At 40.1% G+C, this 21,806-nt stretch overlaps 2 protein-coding genes across 7 annotated transcripts; one reads left to right on the forward strand and one right to left on the reverse strand.

The window, feature by feature from the left end:
• Window positions 1-262: 262 nt before the first annotated feature.
• On the forward strand, window positions 263-21,617 carry zfhx2 (zinc finger homeobox 2). 3 transcript variants are annotated; one of them, XM_067578630.1, is made up of 7 exons: window positions 263-633; window positions 2,954-3,113; window positions 3,230-3,399; window positions 10,486-10,644; window positions 13,014-13,074; window positions 13,509-17,713; window positions 18,500-21,617. In XM_067578630.1, the coding sequence occupies exons 1-7, from the start codon at window positions 352-354 to the stop codon at window positions 18,935-18,937; spliced, it is 5,475 nt and encodes a 1,824-aa protein (XP_067434731.1). In that variant the 5' UTR covers window positions 263-351; the 3' UTR covers window positions 18,938-21,617. The 3 variants fall into 3 exon arrangements, with proteins under 3 accessions (XP_067434731.1, XP_067434733.1, XP_067434732.1); XM_067578632.1 differs by lacking the exons at window positions 263-633; window positions 2,954-3,113; window positions 3,230-3,399 and adding an exon at window positions 7,925-8,223; XM_067578631.1 differs by lacking the exons at window positions 263-633; window positions 2,954-3,113; window positions 3,230-3,399 and adding an exon at window positions 8,305-8,817.
• thtpa (thiamine triphosphatase) lies at window positions 5,165-7,505 on the reverse strand. 4 transcript variants are annotated; one of them, XM_067578636.1, is made up of 4 exons: window positions 7,387-7,505; window positions 6,323-6,392; window positions 5,534-6,031; window positions 5,165-5,438 (listed from the first exon to the last, which is right to left on the reverse strand). In XM_067578636.1, the coding sequence occupies exons 2-4, from the start codon at window positions 6,390-6,392 to the stop codon at window positions 5,338-5,340; spliced, it is 669 nt and encodes a 222-aa protein (XP_067434737.1). In that variant the 5' UTR covers window positions 7,387-7,505; the 3' UTR covers window positions 5,165-5,337. The 4 variants fall into 4 exon arrangements, with proteins under 4 accessions (XP_067434737.1, XP_067434735.1, XP_067434738.1 ...); XM_067578634.1 differs by having other exon boundaries at window positions 5,534-6,034; XM_067578637.1 differs by lacking the exon at window positions 7,387-7,505 and adding an exon at window positions 7,236-7,372.
• Window positions 21,618-21,806: the final 189 nt, after the last annotated feature.

Below are 21,806 nucleotides of genomic sequence, written 5' to 3' on the forward strand. Positions count from 1 at the left end.
TTCAAATCAGCACTTTACATGTTTATTACAATAATTGCATAATATTGATGGATGGTGGCTCCTAACACCAGCATATAGCTCACCACATACTTATAAACCTATACTGTTGCTGGGGGAGGGGCTCCTCTAGAAATAAGTTATGTCCACATGGCACTGCATATATTTGTGACATCACAAAGCTTGAAGCCAATCATGACTGAAAATGCAAACACTGTACATGCATATTACACAAGTACCAATGTGGAAATGTGAAACTTCCAGCACACAGTAAACAGTAAAGGTACTTTGGGGGAAAGCAGTTCGAGTGGAGCTTTTGGTGTGGTGGTTATAATCTCTGAAACAACTGTAAATATGACAGACTGTGCTGTTTTGGGATGCAGACCAGATCCGAGAGCTTCCATTCACTATTTACCAAAGAACCCTGTGCTGAAACAGAAATGGCTGGATTTTATTTACAGACACCGCTTGAGCAGACCGTCAAATCCTGTGGGAATCCGCATCTGCGGCTCACATTTTACTAACGACTGTTTCGTGAATTTCTTTCAAAGGTCGATGGGTTTTGCCAAGAAGTTGATTCTGAAAGCTGACGCAGTGCCATCCATTTATCCAGGGTACCCAACATGGTTTCAGCATGTGAGTATATGCTTTACTGGCCGAAAGTTTCAAACAAATATTTTCCTCCGTGCAACACTGTCTGAGGTGGGGTGGCTTTCCAAAGTGTTCGCTAATAGCAGCTAGCTGCCTGGTGAAGTCTAAATACTGTGTGTTTAACCGCTCGTTACACAGCTTAGCGAACATATAAGCAATCAAACGTTCGTCTCTTGTGATTTAAATGAGAATACTTTTGATGCAATGACTTGCTTGTGTCACGTCCCTGTTTAGAAGCGAGCTGTGGATGTGGAGAGGGTTGTGGCTGTATGTTTTGGAACGGTTTCTGCAGCAGACGCGTAGTACGTGGCTGTGACGCAAGCGCGTTGGTAGTGACGTGATACGTATTGATTAGGACGCTTCTGTAACAAGGCTGTATTTGTTTGGAATAATCTGTATATTGGTATCATGGATGTATTACATGAGCTCTTATAATCCATCCATGATTGGTGTAGACTGGAAAAACATGGCTATTACCCAGGATTTTTTGTTTCAAAAAAGGTGCGCATGTGTTATCCAGTTAATTCAGTTATTGTAAAATATAGGCTAAATATCGACCCTCTCTCTGTCAGATGAAACGACAACTTTTTGGGGGGGGGGACTGTACCTTTAGTCAGACTTGTTGGTATGACCTTAAATTTTTTTAAACAGAAAATTTTATACTCAAATCAAACTCAAAAAAAATTATTTAATTTAATTTTTTGCTGATTAAATGCCTGTCAATAAAATGTAAGTTATCAATCTTATTTCTTTGTAAGCCAAATTCCATATACACGCCAGCAAATTTGCAAAACAGAAACCCAACCTTCTCCCAACCTACTCTTCATTTCCTACTTAAAATCCTACCTGGACACACTAAAATACTGCACAAACTCTAAAGCTGTGAAAGCTAGAGCCTTATCTAATGAATATGATTTGTAATTAATTTAATTTAATTTTTCTTATGTTTGCTTTTTATTTTTATTTCTTTGTAAATGTAATATGATCTGTCCACTACCTCAAGCATACTTTACATTGCCTTGTTACTGTTGTAAGTTCCATTGTGTAAATTAGATTTAAAAAAGAAAACAAAACAGTAACAAGGAAGTGCTCCTAAATAAAACATGTAGTAATAAACAAATCCAGAAAACTCTTGTAGAGAATAATATTCCCCCAAATCCAAATGTCCGGGTCGTCTATCTATGGTGACTTGAATTGGTAAAAGGCTGATGGATTTTAAAATGAAAGAAGTTTCATTTAAAATTTTACACAGAGTTTAGCATGTAATGGATCATGTTCTGGAAAGGTTTAAACTGAATATTAATCATTCTAGTGATGGTCCAAACAAAGAAACAATCTTTCACTTATTTTTTCCATTGTATGTATTCTAAAATAGGAATTTATGATTGATACACAAAACTCTCTATCTAGAAAAACAGGTCAGATGGTCATACTTTATGATAGTGGTATTTTAAGTTATTTTGAAAATAACTCAGGAGACAAAAATGTTAACTTTTTAATACAACTGTTTATAACTTTTGGCAAATTCTATATACATAAAATGAAATGGATCATTGAAAAAAACAAAAACAAATTTGACCTAATTTCTAATTGATATTAAGCTCTGTTACTTTTCTCTTGTCAAGCTGAAAAACAGAAAAGCAACAAAGACACAAACAATATTTGAAACATATACAATTATCCACTAATGTTACTTACTTACTTATATACTTAATTAATTAATTAATTAATTAATGTCATTAATTTGTACCCTTTTATTTATGTATTTATTTTTCTCCTGTGTATTATTCTGCTTTCATTGAATTTAAAAAGTTTCTTGCATAATCCCTCTACCAAATGTTTTTTTTTTTTGTCACAACTGAACTTCCCTGCACTTTGTTTCCTCTTTTTTCTTCTTTAAACTTGTTGCCAATAAAGTTGAAAAAAAAAAAACAAGGCTGCGTTGAACCCTGAAACTCACATACAAAATTGGGCTCACTTATCCTTGTCTGCATAATAGATCCTTTAGGTCTGGCATTATACACATCAAGCATACAGATCTGCTCACTTTTTTTTTTTTTTTTTTAAATACTTTTAAAATTCGAAGTAAACCATGTTGTACAAGTTAGCCAGTAACAGTTTTCTGTGAAGGCTGCACTGAAGTATGCTTCCACAGCCATGCTATGTCTGTGCAATCTGGTTACCACAAACTGATAAATAATAAAAGTGGGTGAAAATGGACAAAAGGTTAAAATGTCTTCAGTGTAACATCTATATTTACTATAAATGTAACCACATTATTGTTTTGTCTTTGTCTTTAATGAAGGGGACAGCTGCATTATGTTTACAAAGAGCAGATGTGGCCTGTCAGTGCAACTCAGTGGTCGTGCATGAAATTGGCCTCCAGTGCAATCTTCCTGTGATCAGGACGAGGACTGTGGGGACCCAGCTGTCAGACCGGAGACTGATATACAGGAGAAAGCTGGGTGTGTGTCTCTCTAATGAATGATGCTTGCCCTGCTTTTAAATATGCTTACAAACATCCCACAATATTCAGTGGAATATAATGAGTTAATGTGTTCAACGTGTGTGTCTATCACAGGTGTCCAGATTAAGCTACTCACAGCAGGTGCTGCCGTTGGTACAGAAGAAACTACACTAGCAGAACAATATGTTGGAGGTTTGATTTCAACCTATGAGAGACCTCCTCCATCTCCTCCGCCTGATTGGTCACAGCCTGAAATTGAAGATGACGATCAATGCGTGACTGTGGTAACTCATCTTTTGTTACAAGTCTGTCTCTCTCCCTCTCTCTCTCATGGAAGAATCAAGTAGTGTTGTCGCCACAATAGTCCAGGAATGGATGAGCGTGAGCATTTCAATGCACTTCTTTTAGAGACGATGAAGTTTTGCTCTTGTTAATCAATATACATCATGGGATAGTCATTAAGCAGACACCGCATTGCTTTTTGTCTACTCCACTGAATTACTAAGAGGAATTACTTTCTTTAATCAAGTTGCTTTGGTTAACCAAAGTGACGTTTATGGCACAGCTACTTCTGTAATGTTCATCTCCTTAGTCTTGGGCCATCACTGTAATTTCACAGATCTTGCTCTCTTTATAATTATGGTTAAGTGTCATGATTAAGTTTTTCATTTAAATGAAAAGAAGACTTTTTTCTTTATTTTTATTTTTAACATAACAAGATACTGCAGGAATTATTTTTTCTCATGGTAGGGGCTGTGTTGATACTTTTGTTAACCAAAGCGGCTCTGTAGGACAGAGAACTTTTGTTGTGAGTTGCAGAGTAGACTAAATTCTTCAGTGTCTGCATTATAATTACAATTTCATGTATGTTGCTTAACAAGAGCGTGCTGCCAAAAAAGACACCATTTAATTTACTACTTCTGTAGTATACCACTGGCAACACTGCTTTTAACTTGTCTCATTATAATGAGAAAATTATTGTTATTGTAAAAAAGTTTTGCCAACTTAATAAGATTATTTCCTCATTATAACTCGATGCCTTGTCATGATAACACGGCACATTTCTTGTTATAGCAAAAAGGAAATAATTTGAATTTTTTGGTAACAATGGCAGTTCTGCACTGCTGTATTTAAGGGTGTGAGTGAAATTTTGGTCTTGTCTAGAAATATGCATGGAATTGCTATAAGCATGCAGGCGCTGTGAAGGAGTTTGTCAACGTTGTTGCTCTATAGGAGAGAGATTACACTGGGATAGAGCCACTTCATATATATTTATATATATACATAAGTTATCATAATCGATCATTTTTCAATGAACATTCCCCAGTGTCAGCCTCTCAAATGTGAGAATTTGCTGCTTTTCTTTATCTGTTCGTGTGATAAGTAATAGCTTTACCCTTTTCTGACATTTTATAGACTACAATTTATTGAATAAATTAATTGCAAGTTGCAGCCCTAAAAATATAAACATGTTACAGGTGAAGTAACTTCCAACTTCCAAAGCGTTGGAAATTAGTCTTGTGATTATGTTATTCAGAGGTAGATGCCATGGTATGTAAGAAAGCTGCCAGGTTTCATCATTACTCATTGCATGAGTATTCATTGTTATTCTGACACTGTCCATGTTACAGCCAAAAAATATATAACTGTAGGAACACAAAATGTCTAGATAGATTACAACAGCATGAAAAACGTTACGTTTCAAACTCAAATGTCTTGTGATTCAGGCTCAGTTTGAGTTGTGCACATGCATAAAGTCTTACTTACCCCTCAAAGTCATCTTGATATCATAAGATTTTGCATTTTCAAAGATGTGATAATTCTTTAGCCTACTTTTGGGGGGAAAAAACCCAAAACAATACAGCCAAAAAACTGCTGTAACTTGTTGCTCTAGTGGTAATTCAATAAATATAAACTAGCCCTGTAACACTATTACAGGGCTTTTCTGATTCAGTGGAAAAACTACAGTATTTCTAAGTTGATCTCTGTGGTGCAGCCTTACTATTAGTGTGGTAAGGACATCTACAGATCACACAATCCACAAGTGAGGACAGTTAAACATTTATCTCTGTTCAGCATTAAGACTCTTTAAAATTGCACACAATTGTTTTCTTTCAATAAAATTAATTAAGCTTTTGTAATAAATAATACAGCAGTTTTACAGATATGATTATGTACATGTCAAAAACCATTAATCTGTCACAGATAGAGTATTGTATCTTTTACAAAACATGTTCACTCAGTAGTTTTTCATAGTGTTCTGGGCGATTTCTTTTAAGGTAAATATTCATTTTTCCCTCAACTCGTTGATGTCCAGTCAGACCTGTGAAGAAGAAGTAAAAAAGCAGGTCACAGAACTGCCAACTGATATCCTACTTGATGAATAGAAAACATGATATTGAATGTATTAAAGCTCACCCAGCTTCTGAGCTGTTCTTTCAATCTTCTCCAGGGCAGACTGCTCATCTCCTCCCTCTGGTACGAGGACCTCTATCTCTCCCACATGGTAGCCAAAGTCAGCTTGGTCTAGATCTATCTGCACCCCCTCCTCCTCTAAAGTGAATGACCGCCGCACTGTTGTAAACTCTGCAAAGCAGACCAGATTCATTTTACTCAGCCAAGACTCATCCTCCTGTGATGAGATTTTCTCTGCTGTTTCACTGTCCGTGTCTTCTTTGATGACCTCTTTCACTCTCTGCTGAATATCGGGCAGATTGGTTATCTCCTTGTAGCGGGTACACAGCGCAGCCGCTTTAGATTGTTCCCCACTTGTCTCCTCTGTTCTGTTGACTGTTGTTGTCGGGCACTTGAGCTCCCAGCATCCTTTACGTTTACGCAGCCACATGTCTTTCAAAGTGAGGTCAAACACTGGCGTGTCAAAGTACTGGTCATGAAACTGCCGTTGACCAACACACACTGCTGAGAATAAGAAGTGGGAGGAAGAGAGAAAGATGATAAAAAGAGCAACTTTTACATAAAAATGACTTTCAGCTCAGATATCCTAATGAGGCTGATAAAAATAATTAAGCGTCATTATTAACAAGAGACAGATGGCCAGTGTCACCACAGTTACAGAGCAGTTAGTGTCATTAAATGTTTGAAAAGCGTTTCAGTGACCATTTGTAAGTCAGCGTGGATCACAGCATCAGCTAAATGCTTCAATTCTAAATTTACCCATGCGTAAATAGAGACAGAATGAACACGTACCCCCCATCTCCTCCAGTGTTTTCAGAGTGTCAGCGCTGCATAAAAACTTTCTCTCCACTTCCACACTCATCTGAAATGACACAGTCAGATCAACACCATCAATACTTAATGACTACAAATACACTGTGATTCACCTACAACCTACTTTAAGACTGATAGAAATAATTATAGTAAGTAACTTAATCAGCTGATGTAATTTTTAGCCATATAATGATTTTTTTTCCACATTTATTCAGCACTTTCCAAAATTACAAACTGCCTCAACATATATTTAAACCATCTAGGATTTGATGTGGTTCATTTTTACTGCAATAATTGTTTTTTAATAGCTGTATTTTCAATCCCTTATATTATTTTAATATTACTTATTATTACTAATTATTACTTAAAATGCTTCTTTTTTTCTAGACTGTGTCTATTCTAGATATCTATCTATTTTATTTTTACCTAATAATAGAAATTAACTAAAGTACAATACCCAAGCAGCTCTATACTTTTGCACAGTTTTAAGTTACTGTATTTTACTTGAGCACTTCAACTTTGTGCTTTGTAGTTTTCTACATAACAATTTAGAGTGAATTAGAACAATTAGAACATTTAACAGCTTCAGTTACTTTGTAGGTGAATATATCTTATAAAATCTAATGTATCAAATGAAACATTTTTACCTTTGATACTTAAGTACATTATACTCAGAATACTTCACTTTTACCAAAGTAAAATATCAAAATACTTCCTCCACCATATTGCATTTAACTTAGCCTGTATCTTCTCCGGGTTCTTAAGTTTTGATCTTGTGGTGCTTGGTTTTTATTGTTATTTTTTATAAACAGTCTGTCAATGCTGATGGATTGTTATTATTGTATTTAACTATATTACAGTACAGTAACGTTAGCTGCTGCTGCTGTCGCACCTGTCTTACTGTTAACGGTCAAAGAGTCGAGTCATTCAGCGAAACTGCTGCTGCTGCAGATCATGCATGAACTACAATTGGAAAAACACCAAAATGAAGCGCAGAGCGTTTAAAACACACCATGCACGTATAAAACCGCACCCTCACACACCTTCCAAAGTCACGTCCTTAAATCCAGACAAATCGGCATGAAAGATTGAGCGGCAGAGCAATCCGAGCAGCTCCTACACGTCAGCAAAGTTCATTTTGCACAGGCGCAATTAAAGACACCTATTAGGGTATTCAGGGACATCACATCCTGTCCCAGTAACGCAGGGGCATACAGATGGTGCAGTTTTTAATCCCCCCCTCTGCTGCATAAATATTTATTCCACATACTCGACTGTTGATGTGCGCCACACCTATCATTTGATTGAGAACAGGACATATAAATCAGGCGGATGGTGCTGAGTGAAGCCTCTTGCGGTCACATCTCTATTATTCATCATTAATTAACTCGTCACACTCGATCCAAGTTGGCAGAATGGGGACTCGTTTATTTATTCACCTTTAATGTAAGAATGAGGAAGGATTTGGCTATTAGGAAGGATTCCGATCAATCTAATCATCGACATACTTTTTTTCTTTTTCTTTTAAAGAAAATGATCTATGAAGCATTTATCTCTTGTCTTATCTATATTGCTCAATAAGTAATCGGCGCTCCAGCAGACATTAATAATCTCTAATATCTGCGGGGTTACATAAGGGATTTGATAGCCGTGTCTGTCCCTTCTGAATGTCAGCAATCAGCCTTGGGGGGAGCTGTGGTCTGTTTACTAGAGGGAAGAGGGGAAGGAGAGAGGGATAGGGCGAATGAAGGGAGGGGGAGAACCGGAGAGAGAGAGAGGGAGAGAGAGGGAGAGGGAGGGCAGGCAAGAAAACTTTTCACTTCTGAGGAGCCACAGAGGAAGCGTGTGTGTGTGTGCGTGCTGGAGCGGCGACCATGCAGGTAAAAAACGCATTAGCTAATTGCTCCGAACTTAATTAAACGACAGTCGCGAATTAATTGTGCTGATTTGAGCGTGGTGGGGGGGGAGAGGAGAGTGGCCTGCGACTGATAGAGGATCGAGCAAAACGACGGATTGTGCCCCATACTAATCCGATCCCTTATAGAAATCCAGCATTAAATCCCAAACTTTTTTCCTGCCTCTCGTCTCTCTTTCGCCTGCTCTCCTTTACCTCACACACCACCCCCCATCGTCGAGGCGACCGCGGCGCACGTACTCGCCGCTTTTGCGCTTAATTCTTTCGCCAATTACGGCGTGAAGCAGTTAAAAATGAGAGTTTAAATGGCCATGTGTTGCACCGTAAGTGTTAAAGGTATGGATTTGAGCGCTAGGACGCGTCAAAACGGGGTCTGCTGGGCGGCGAGGGAGGAGAAGGAGGAGGAGGGGTGCGAGTGTTTTCCAACACATCTGTAAACGGAGCCCACGTTCATTAATTAAATGGCTTTACTCCGGCTAGGCCTCAATTTGCGCTGTTGAGCAGCAGGCGGCGGGCGGTGCAACACTAGATGCCCGATTGGCAGCCCACAATCACAGGGGTAAGGAAACAACTCGAGGCCGAGGTCTTTTGATCTGAAGCCTAGGGAGTGTATTTTCTCTCCTGGGTGAACTCAGTCGGTGTTTTGAAGCTGCAGTTCCCACCTGGAGCAGGCAGAGTTTGTAGGGGAACGGAGACTAGCCAGTTGGAGACAGTTTGAGGAGCGGTTAATTATCTCTGCTTGCTAACAGGCTAGCTAGCAAAGTGACACGACTGTTAATGGCTTTACCCCCTTTTTGGTTTGTTAATGTAACGACCGTCCAGCCTTAACCGTCCGACTACTCTGTCTTTTGCAGTTTCGGAGAAGTGTCTGGTTATCTCTGCTGAATTATTTCCAGTAAACTAACAGCTAACCAGCATTTCCAGAGACACCACTGTAATGCGACGGTACAGGGGGGCTCCTCAACCTAGCTTGCGAGCTAATTGATTCATCTCTGGTCGGCATAGCTAATTAGACTGCTCATTAATTAGCCAACTATAAGCAGAGATACGTCAGTCTAGTTATATCTTGGGGTTTAATTATGAACCTCGTGGTGAGCAGCTTTTAAACACGATATACTCTGCAGATATAGACTTGTTGTCGAAACATTATCTGGTCATATAACCCCGCTAGCTTGCTAATTGGCATGACGAGGAAGTGAGGACTGGAGCTGTGTAGGTATTTCTCCTCATGGGCATGTATTTGCTGTCTTGGTTGCCTCATGAATCATGAATGCTTCAAGAAAAATACATCGAAGCTGTGTGCTAAAATCTAAACTAATGGTCTGATTGGACTTCCTTAAAACTGCATGGGAATAACAGTTATTTCATCATATGTGTCGAGCTAATGCAGTATGACCACAGATCATATTTAATACATTAGCCACATGTTTTTTGCGTTGGTCAAAACTGGGGGGAATTAGTAGCTCTAGAAACAGTATACTCGTAGATTGTTAGGCAGCACATGTTATGATTTGCATTGTTTTTTTTGTTGTTTTTTTTTTTTTTTTGGAGTGTTACTCTTGAATATTCTGCATTTTAATATATGGTATCTTCACATGTTATATCAGGGCAGGTTGTTGAAAGCTAAATGGGTTGCAAAGAGGTAAGAAATAATCTTTTATCTGGAAGAACCCATTTGGAGTTTACAACAGTGCCATATAGAACCTGCTTGAAAGCATTAGGTGACTACTTCCTTTTACATTTCAAAGGTGCCATTTAAATAATTGCATCATTGTGCAATTTGGTACAGCCATTGCAGGCAAAATAGTTTTGAACCTCCCTACAAAACATGGATAATGTTGAAAAAGAAGTCAGAAATGCAACTTCAAAGACCTGTAAGAAGGTGATACAGATCTAGGGTCAGTTTTACTGTTAAAGGATGTGACCTGCCTATTGTAGTGGGCATGTATTTGGCTTGTGATTGTGAGTTCAGATTGTTAAACACAACACTGCATGATGGATACAGGTCTACTGTAAGATGCATAAACAATAACTAATTATATAATTTTATCTCAGTGGATTGTAGCTCACCTCTTTATCTCATATTGCATTCCTTCCCGAAAATGTTATTTTTTCTCCTTTCTCCTGTCTGTGAAATTCTTTTTACAGCATTTACGATAAATATAAACAGCACCAGAAATGTTGTTAGTGAGTAGGATTCTCTAACAGCCATTTTTTTTTCTTTTAGGAGGAGTCTGGAGAGAAGGTGAGCAGTGAAAGCAATGGAGCAGCAGAGTGGCTGTGCCCCCTGTGCCAAAAAGGGCAACCAGACAGATCCTCCCTGTCTCTACATCTCACTGAGCAACACAGCGTACTTCCAACTTGTGTCGACAGACTGCTGGACATTGTAAGTATGGCTGTGCAATATAGACAAAACATATCATAAGATTGTCAGGGTTGTAATCTGTGTCTGTGTTCACATGGGGGTTTTTTTTCCTCCACACTGGTTTTACTCCCTGAAGGGTAAAACCTGTTTACTTTGATACATAAATTATGTGCATCATATCTGATTAGCCCACTTGTTGCTGGCTGATATACAGCGTTTGGGCAGAATAACACCCTTTAACGCAAAGCTTTAGCCCTGAGGTAAATACTAGTTTGGTGTAGTTTATTAAGTTTGTTTATTTATTTATTGCATTAGACTCTCTGAGATGCTGACTCAACTTTATTGCCCTCCATTTTTGAAGCAGTAAAGTTGCAAAAGGCTTGAGAGTTGATGCCTGACCTACTGGGGTATTGGTAACAAATACTGCAAAATGATGTGATGTGGCAAGTAGAGAAGTAAAAAAATCATGATAACAGATGATAAAATGGAGGTAAACTGCTTCAGCAAAGAGGAAAAGTAGCCACAGGTAGGCTTGGAGCAACATTTCATGTCTTAAAACTTAAAACAAACACACATTTCACCAAATCAGTATTTACTGCTGGGCTGCTGTACACTGGGAAGTTCTATTAGCAAAACAACAACTTGATAAAAGTTAATATTCTTCTACATTCCTTCATGTTATAACGAGGTAATAACACGTAGTGACTCATGTAGTGACTCATGTAGTTATTTAACTGTTATTCAGCTGAACCTAGGAGTGTGCAGTATGATATTAGAGTGTGAACGATTAAAATATCTCCACGATTTGCCTTTACAGACAGATCATTAGTATTGTGCTTCAGTGCACATTGTATCAGTTCAGCTCTGTGATGTCTGCTAGCAGGAGGCTAACGGGTAACAGCACCAACATGGCAAGCGCCTTGTGCCATACCTCAAATCTAATAGAGAAAATGACCTCCAGCGACAAGGATTTCAGGGCAAAAATGAGCTCACAGCAGAGCAAACTATCTGCACGGTTCACATCAGGAGCCCAAACTGTTTTTTTTTTGTTTGTTTGTTTTGTTTTTTTTTCTAATGATAAATGCTGAGCATTGTCATGTTGCCAGCTCACCAGTTAGCTCACAGATTTGATGCTTGCTAGCGTGTTTGTGAAATCTACAGCAGTTTCAATGTCCTGCTATGAGGCTAACCTACTGCACATCAAGTTAAACTGACAGCTGGGCTGTAGGTAAATGCCACTGTTTAGCGATTAGCTTGCCTGCTAACCAGTAGCACTAACTTCTGTCATAGTGCAAGCTAGCGTGATGTCAGCTCAGGTGTACTGTGCTGGTGCCTTTTTTTAATGGTGCACATCCTGCTAGTTATTCGGGACAACACACTAACGCTTCTACACAATATCGACTGTTTGCTTTTCAGCTGTGAAATTAGTTTGGTTGTACTGTTAGTTTGGTTTCTCACTGCAATATCCATTTTAAACAAGGCCAAATAGACTGTAATTACTTTTTAATGCAGCTTTGCACACCTACTCTAATTTATTTATGGAATTGTTTGTGTTTTAAAGTAGTTTTATGTGGGTCTTTCATGGGTGTATGTTTTTATGTTGTTTGTGAGCCCCTAAACTAAGACAAATTTTTATCATGTGATAGAAAAAGTTTTTTGAATCTTGATTACTGTTCAATGGCATGCGAAATAGTCCACCACCAACATAAAAAAGAATCGTGATAAGATCATGGATCATGATCGTGCCTGAAGAAATCATGATATAATATTTTTGCCATATCGCCCACCCCTAATAATCTTTAATAAAATTCTTATTCCACAGATCCCCAGCATAACAAAATAAATATTGTATGACATATTTGAACAACTAGAGAAAATATACACATAACTTATTTCTGCATTCTGGATTTATTTCTTGGTAGTTAGTTGTTTGAGCTGTAAATTGGACTCTGGTGGATGGTTGTTTCTACTTTTAACAGTTTGCACTTTGGTGTTCATTATATTGATATGAGTTTGAATATTTCATTGTTTGGATTAACCAGTCTGAAAGTATTTACTGAGTAGTTATCAATTAAGAGAGTAAGCACTTAACTGAACACACTATTTGTAGTAGGTCTATAACAATTTACTATGTAAAGTGTAAAGAAACAGAGGGAATTTTATTGGTGGGTAAACTGATGAAATACAGCTACATTTGTGCCTTTAGGGTAATTTGCAAATTAGAGGCTAGCTAGGCTTGCTATGTGTAATATAACCACACATCAATGAGTCACGCCCAAATGTTGTCAAAAGCTACATAGCATTCAGTTCATCTGAAAGGCGCTGTTGCAGAGTTAAGTTTTCTCTGGGAATTTTGCTGACTTCTCTCTCCATTGACTTTCTTTTAACAGGCTGTTCTAAAACAGAGTGCCAGTGGAGCGAAAGAGGACAAAGGTGCTCTAAAGTCTTCAGGTCAGTGTGAAAAAGACTGTTCTTTTCATCCACTTTTTATTATTCAAGTGATAAAAGATAGAAAATCACCAAATTGAAAACTAATAACATACTGTACATGCCTTTCATTGTTCTTCTTATAACATTGATTTGATGTATAATTACTTATTTGCTTTTAGTTAGATAAGCCTGAAATACGTTATGAATGAATTTATATTATAATGTGGATTTTTTTTTTTAGGCAATGACATGGTGTTAAGCATATTTTAAAACTCCATAAAGGAATAATACTTTGGCAGTGGAAAAAATTGCCCTAATACAGGTTGGGAGGGTGCAGATGGGCAAAAAGGTTGATATGGGCACTGGTACAAAATTCAGTATGCAAATGTGTATCACTGTTGACAAGTACCCCATTTACTGTAACATAAATGTTGAATGTATATCTGTTTTTTCAGATGCTGTATTGTCACAACTGAAGCCCGCTGAAGACGTCAGTTCAGACCCCTGCCAATCTAGTGAGAGTTCAGACGCTACCCAGACGCTCGGAGACAAAGAGATGGAGGAAGAGAGAATAAAGGAACAGGAGGGAGGTGAAGCTGAGCCACAGCCAGAAGAGGAGGGAAATCAACTCACAGGAGCCAAACAGCAAAATACAGCTGAAAATACAGAAATCCCAGACGCTAGTGAAAAGTCAGTTGGTAAAAATGGTGTGCCAGCTGCAAATAACACCCGGTCGTTCAAATGCAATGCTTGCCTGGAAACCTTTCCCAGCAGAACTGCCTTGAGCGTTCATTACAACTCTGCATCCCACATTCAGAGGATGACAACAGGCTCTGCAAAACAAGGTGGGGAAAGTGATCCCCAAACTCCTTCAGTACCTGTCCTGTCTCGGCCATATATATCAAACAAACCCTACCAGTGTGCTATTTGTCGAGTCTCTTACAATCATGCCATCACCCTTGAGAGCCATATGAAATCCGTCTTGCACCAGACCCGCAGCAGAAATGCTGGCATTGTTGCAAATGCTGCAAACAGTGCAGTGGCCACTGGTGGTTTGGGAGGCAGTGTCACCAGTGCTTCAAACACTATAGTGAGCACATCTGGAAATGGAACCAGCCAGTTAGTTACCACCACCAACTGTGCAGCTCCTGGAACCTTGATGGTGACTACTACAAAAGATGGAGAGCAGATCCAAACAACACAAGTCGCTCCCTCCCTCCTCACCTCCCCTGTGGCCTCAGCTCAGGCAGTTTCAGCCTTTCTCACCCTCCTTACATCTAGTCCCAACACACTCTCACACTCCCTCCTCCCCTCCTTGTTTGCAGCTGGTGCTGCTCCTGGTGCCGCCGCACCTCAGCTTGTGCCTCAGCCTCAGATGGTCATGCCCTTGATCTTGAATGGGCTCCAAGCCCAAACCCAGCAGCACCCAGAAAACCAGCAAGGCCAGCTCCTTACCCAGTGTGTGCCATTCGTAGGTCTCAGCACAGCCCAGCAAGCCCTCCTAACCCAAAGACTTAACAGCTTACAGAACCAGTGGCCCTCTGCAGGAATTCCAACAAACATACAGCCCTGTGTGGAAGAGCAAAAACAGAGTATAAACAGTGAGAGAGAACAAGAGAAGCAGGACAGCGATGGGGCAGTTGAAGAAAAGGTCTCAGATCAGGTCAAGGACAAGGTTAAGTGGACTACAGTGAACATTAAAACTGAGAAAGTTGAGGAAGAGGACAGTAGAGAATTTGCACAAGGTCTTAATATAGAAAGCAAAGTGAAGAGTGAGAGTACTGAAGACAATGGGAAGGCACATAGAGATGGCACAACAGATGGAGACAGCTCGTCTAATCAGATGGACCTGGAAGGTGATAAAGCAGTTAGCCTGACTCTCTCCCCAGCGGGCCCAGAGAAGAACCTCCAAAATAACAACCTCTCGCCTTCTGCATCTATGCCCAGCAACTCAAGCCTCAGTCCTTTAAATTTAAACCTTACACTTAGCCCTGATTCTACTCCTCAAAAATCACAATCTGGCACTAGCCCATGTGGTTCTCTTGGCACCCCAAAATCCAGCCCGAGTACAAATGCCTTAACAAACAATCAAACTCGGCCCCATTGTAATACAATGGCATCCATTTATCCAGACCTTCCAGTGCTGTCAGAGTTTCAGTCAGAGGTTCTTTGGGCGTTCTTCGAGTCACGAAGTGAGGCTGATGCTGCAAGTCCTCCCCGTGAGGACTGTGAGGCGCTTGGCAGAGAGGTAGGACTTTCTGAGGAAGAGGTGCGTAGGTGGCTGAGGCAGGCCCGACATGCCAAACAAAGACAGAGGGCAACAGAGTTGCAACACCTGCAAGGCGTGGCAGGATTCACAAGAAATGCTCAAAGTTCTGACAATGACTTTGATGACGAAGAAAGCTCACTGATTATAGCAGAAGGTGAAGATGACGCTGAAGCTTCAGGTAGTCAAGCAATCGATCTGTCTAGTACAAGAGGGAAACGCAGACAGAGAGATTTTGGAAGGGAGGGTCAGGGAGATTCCTGTCTGACCTCTGACTCAGAAAATGAGGTCTACACCTCTGTCATTGTGTCAGATGAGGAAAGTCAGAATGAGTCTTTGAGGGAAGGTCCTGAGAGCCCTGCTAAAGATGAAACACAGCGGGAGGTCCATGGTGACAAGGGGTCAGTTGGAGGAAAGGTCTTGCGCTCCACAACTGTGTTTCTGTCCGATGCGGAGGATGAGTATGAAGATGAGGAGGGAGGAGGGGGTCAGAGGTCCAAGAGAAAAAAGAGAAAGGGGGAGTTTGAGTGTGATGAGGTGGAAGTGAAGAAGGAGAGACAAGACCCAGATGTGGATCTTGAGTTGGAGGCCCAAGGGGATCCTCCAAGTTCACAGTCCCACTCCATGGACCAGATTCCAAGTGGTGCTCTCCACACACTTCCTCTGTCTCTCGCTTCCTTTTCTACTCAATTCCTTAGCCCCTATGTCCTCTCTCTTACTCCATCAATGGTTGGAGATGGGAGCAAAGTACCTGTCTTTCCTAACCCACCAACCATCACACGCTTCTCCAGCTCTCTTCTCTCACAGTCTCTCTCTTCCCACAACCAAACTTCTCACTACTTGTCCAATGGTGGTGACTGTGAGTCTGCTCTGGATCTCAGCATGGGGAAAAACAATTCAAAATCTGCTTCTTCCTCATCATCTCTTGCTGATAAAATTGCAGCACAGAAGGGACAGTTGCTGGATGGGCTTGGCCTAAGGCCCACATCCAAAGGTCTGGTTGTTGTCCAGGTTAAACCTGAATCTGTTACTGCCATGTCCTCTTCCAATACCAGTACGAGTCTGGTCAACTGCAATAACTTGACAAAGTCTAGTATTTACATGAGGGCAAATGCCACACTATTAGAAAGGGAGCGAGAAAAGGAGAAAGAGAAGGAGAGAGAGCAGGAGCAGCAGCAGAGGAAGTCCAAAGGAAAAAGGTATCGGGATATGCGGCGTTCAAGGACCATCATTCAAGCTGAACAACTTGATATACTGTATGGCTGCTATTTCAAAGACCCAAACCCTGGGAAACATGAGTTTGAACAGATTTCAGAATGGGTTCACCTTCCAAAGAAGGTTGTTCAGATTTGGTTCCAGAACATGAGGGCAAGGGAACGCAAGGGTGAAGTCCGATTCATCAGTGATGGGACCCTGGCAGCAGTTGGCAAACCCCTCATCAAATTTACCTGGCCTCTTTCCAAACCAATATTTTCCAACAAGCCTGCTGGAAACAATACTGGATGCATCACAACTACTCCAATTGTGCGCACCCTCATGAAGACAGAGCGAGAGCCTGTAAAGGAGCTGGGAAAACCAGCTGTGGTGAAAAAAATAACCCCAGTTCCTATCAAGCCTAAGGAGTTTGTTTCCTCTACCACAGTCTCTCCTGTGAGCAGCAGTGCCTCTGCAGTGCCAAAGACCAAGCTCGAAACCACCAGCAATGTCACTATGGTCAAAGTTGCACCCAAAGTCAACCCCCCTGTCCTTTTACCACCACCCAAGGATCCCATCCCCATTGCCCCACGACCGTCCCAGAAGCGAAAGCTAGACGACGAGAGCGAGGAGGAAAAGACTGATGAAGAGAAAGACCATGAGAATGAGATGGGTCCGGGACCATGGACCACTAACCGCATGGTGCCCAAGCTGCCCTCAACACCCATCAACAACAGGCCTCCTGCCACAACAGTGGTGTCACAAAAACAGAATGGGCTTAACTACTGGACCCCTAAAGTCCCTATTAAGATCAACACCCTATCAAGAGAACAACTGGCTCTTCCCACACACACGACTCCTCGTACCATCCCCCCTCCTCCCACCCCCAGTATTGCACCAGTCAGCCCGAATACCCCTAGTTCTGCCAAAGTGGCCAGCCCATCTACCCCGGTTGTAGCTAAATCAAGTCCAACAGAAAGCAGCTTTCTGACCCATTCATCCAGCCGCAGGCCACGCACACACTTGTCCTGCCTACAACTGTCCATTCTGCAATCCTGTTATGAGACCTGTGCCCACCCTAATGCCATGGAGTGTGAGGCCATCGGCACTGAGCTCAACCTGCCACTCAAGGTGGTGCAGATCTGGTTCCAAAACACCAGAGCCAAGGAGAAGCGCTGGAGGCTGCAGCAAGAGAAAATGGTAAGTTGGCAAGTAGACTCACATTCTGGTATTTAAATATTTGGTAACTAAATAAAAATTGTTAGAAAGAATAATAAAATTCACAGCAAGATACAAGACACAGACTATGAACCTTATTTTATAGGTATCACATTGTGGCTTTCCCCCTCTAATACGTTGTTGAATTATTGCACATCCCTAAATTAACTTTCAGTGGAATCATTGTGGTGAACTTATTGGGTTTCTTACATTTTTGTTTTACACATTTAAAATGTTTTGAATGATGCAGTGTATAGCATTGGAACATACAGTAGTGCATTGGATTAAACATTAATTTGATTTGGTGATTTTTGCATTTGCCATATTGTGGTGTTAATCTCTAACAAATATTTTCATTAATGATGTGATATTGATTTCAGCTATAGTCCCCTACTGTTTTTATTTTCAGACAGCAAAAAAAAGATACTTGAAGATACTGTAGTTGCAGTCAACATACAGCATTTTTAAACATAGTGTCTTTGTAGTACTACAAATAAAGTTTGTATTGATCAGTGTATTGCTTTCGCTTACTTTTGAGTACTTGAAATACTGCCAGAGAACGCATATTTTGCTGTCTTAGTTGTAAAAGTATAATGCAAGTCAAAAGTAGACTTGGTAAATGTGTTTTGTAGGATTTATGTAGAGGGCTTAAATCGACTGGATTAGTCTACAGGTATAAATAAAAATCAAACTTTAACAGATATGACATTAAACGTATTCCCTCTCCTCCTCTGGTCCTGTCTATCCGCTCCACCTCCCCATTCTCAGTCGCCTCTGTCAGGTGGGAAAGTGGACATGAGCTCAGGAAGCTACCTGCAGTACAACGCTCTCAAAGCCAATCGTCCCATCCTGCCCAAACCAGTTCAGCTGACAGTTACTGATCCTCCAGCTTCCCCAATGGCCGGCCAGTCTGTGCCAAAGGAGACCCTGACGGGCCGCTGTGATGCCTGCAACATCTCCTTTGAATCCCGGGCTGCAGCAAGGGCCCATGTCTTCTCTCCACGTCATCTGGCAACCCTGAGAACCACTAACTTTGGCCAGCCGACGACGCTCGTCAACAAGAACGGAACCGGAAATGGGGGACCTGGCAGCGCTGTGCCAAGCTCGCAGGTCTCTCATTCCACTCAAGTAACCAGCTCTGGTGCTGGTTCTGGAGGGGAGATGGTTATTGAGTCGCCTCCACCAACGGCCACCAGCAACAGTTAAAGACTCAGATCAGGATTGGTCTGCACACTGACTATTCTTGGACCCATTTGGGCTCCTCAGATTTTAATAAACAAATTTGAGCACTAATCCTCAAAAGCTAATATTCTTTAGTTTTTGAAGTTGGCTCTCCCTGCATCCTTTGCTCAACCTTCACTGACTCGATATCCGTTAATCTGTAGAGTTCACCTAGAATCCAACAGCAAACTATTTCCAGGCTGCTTCTTACTTAATCAGTTGCTGTCTGATAAGTGATGAACACATCTCAAGTTTCCCTCAATCCTCACACACTTCACCCAAACTTTTTGGTCCTAACCCTGTGGTTATATATTACCTTACTTCATTGACCTTCCTATAATTTGTAAAGGCACTCAACTTGCCATGCTTGAACTGTCCTACCCTAGTGACTAATGCAAAAGCGTTTCTTCTTTGGAAGTGGCCATTTGACAGTGGGCCTAGAAACACTTTTTGGGATGATAACATGAAATACTCACATTAATAACTCCCACTTTGCTCCTGTGGAATTGTTTTTCTTATGCTTACTTTCACTTCTAGGGCAAAGATTGCTTGGATATAAAATGAACGGACTGAACCATTGGGAGAGAAAGAACTGGTATTGACTGTCACCTTTTTATTTGCTACAGAGTGTGATCTGAAGAGTGTTGTGTCTACTCATTTGGGATATAAAAGAGGTACTTAAGAGATAATAGGGCTGTTGAATTGTCCCCATGTACATGTTCATAGTTTTCATGACAATCCAAATAGACAGGGCAAAAAGAGAGTCTGAGGAAAGTAGAATCTTGGCATACCGCACTTTGACACATTTTACATTGTTTGAAAATGTTTTTAAGCATTCTAATGCAAGTGTCTTTTTATGGAAAGATACATCCATGCATGTTGGATGCCTTAATATAAATCGTGTGAAATAAATTGATTTTTTTGCTAGTCTAATGAAACATGCTTTAGGTGTTAGCATAATATTGTGCAAGAAGCAGACCTGGGGATTTAAATGAAGAAGAGCTCTGTTCCAAATTGCTTTTACATCTGTTTTTTTGGGGGGGGGGAAAAAAAAAACTCTGAATGTCGTATTTTGTTCCTAGAACATAGCAAATCCTGCCTATCAAGTTGTCAGCATTCTTATGGCCAAGGATGTTAATTACCAACAAACTTGCTTTTGCGACAAATCTCTTTTGATCCTGTGGATTTCACTTTCTTCCCCAAATGGTGTATATCTCATTTTGGAATGCAGCTCTTCAAACCTGTCTGGAAAAATAAATGTTTTCACCTACTGTAGGTGTGTTAGAAATATGACAGCCTTAAGAGGAAACACCACCAGGTATATAAATACAAGCCCAGGTGATCCTCATAAAATGTTTGTGAATTAATTTCATCCACATCTAGCACGGAGGCTTAGACCGATTTCGTAAATTTTACGGTTTTCTCTGCCATGAATACTGTGGATAAGACAGGAAAGTTAAGTACTCATTTTATTTACTTCAATATTTATACCAATGACAATAGAAGCAATTAAAAACTGGTGTAACTGATTTTTTTATTTAGGTCAAAAAGCCAAAACTCTAGAAATATCGAGAGACTAGGGCTTAAAATGGGCTGTTTCCTGTCTCCCCCCCTTCCCTGTTTTGTTGAGTTTTGAAACAGAGTTACTAATTCTGGTAATGTATGTGCTGTGAAATGAGATCTAATATCTGGAAACCAAGACAAGGGAGAAAGTTGGGTATTACTAGTATCTGTAAGGGACTAATGAATACTCAAATCTAGGAAGCAAATTGGGAAACATTAAATGTGTTGACTGAGAGCTAATAAGATGGTGCTGTGTTGAAGGACACTTAACATACTAAAGATGTTTTCCTTCAATTTAAGTTGTATATTAATGTTACTATTGATAGTTTTAACAAAATGCAAAACTAAAACATGAACTTTTGTAAAGGAAATATATTAAAATAACTGATATTCCAAAGTAATCCTCCCTTTGCTTTCTGTCATTCAAAAACCAAAAAGCAATCTTGAGGTCGACAGAGAGCAGGAGAGGTGTTCGCAAATGCAAACTGTAAAGGACATCCCACGGCTTGACACTTGCACTAGTCCACAATTTTTGCACAAGCTACAGACATTTCAAATGAACACAGCCATTAACGCAACGTGAAAAGTCACTTGGTGTGGTTTTCGAAACAAGGAGGGTGACAATGTCCGTTCATGAGTTATAATTTGTACTCCTGTTGGAAACTGTATCTTGTGTGTAAAGCAAAGGACTGGAGTGCTTGAACCTCAAGACTGGGATTACACACACGCACACACACACAGACACGGTGTTGCACTGTCCAAACTAGATAGGTTTTTATGGAGATCTGCTTTTTATTCTCTTACGTTTCATTGTCACTTTGATTATCACTATTGTTATAACTGTACTACTACTTATACGATTTATCATTACTACTCATCACTGTTTTGATTATTATGATCCATAATTGTTTTAAATGCCACCTCTCTGCTCTGGTATTCCTATGAATATTGAACAATAATAGTGGCAGTGTTGTTCTGAATTGTTAGATTTTTGATTAAGCTTATTTTTTCCTCCTCACTTGTACCTGCCTTTTTGTGTTTGGTCTCCATTATGCTTTCTTTGATATACAGAAAAAGAAATAAAATCAGTTGAACAACATTACATCTGTCTTAATCGCAGTGGAATTTTGTCACTAAAGTTTAAAGATACTCCTCCAGACATGTTTTAAAATGAATATAAAATACTCTACTTTGAATAATAATTTGTGTCTGATATGGTTTTTCCACAAAAAAGTTAAATGATCTTGTTAATATCCTTAAAATGACATCTGTTCTTTCTCCCTCATTAAAA

The sequence above is a fragment of the Thunnus thynnus genome, chromosome 21, assembly GCF_963924715.1.
Source record: "Thunnus thynnus chromosome 21, fThuThy2.1, whole genome shotgun sequence".
Taxonomy (NCBI): domain Eukaryota; kingdom Metazoa; phylum Chordata; class Actinopteri; order Scombriformes; family Scombridae; genus Thunnus; species Thunnus thynnus.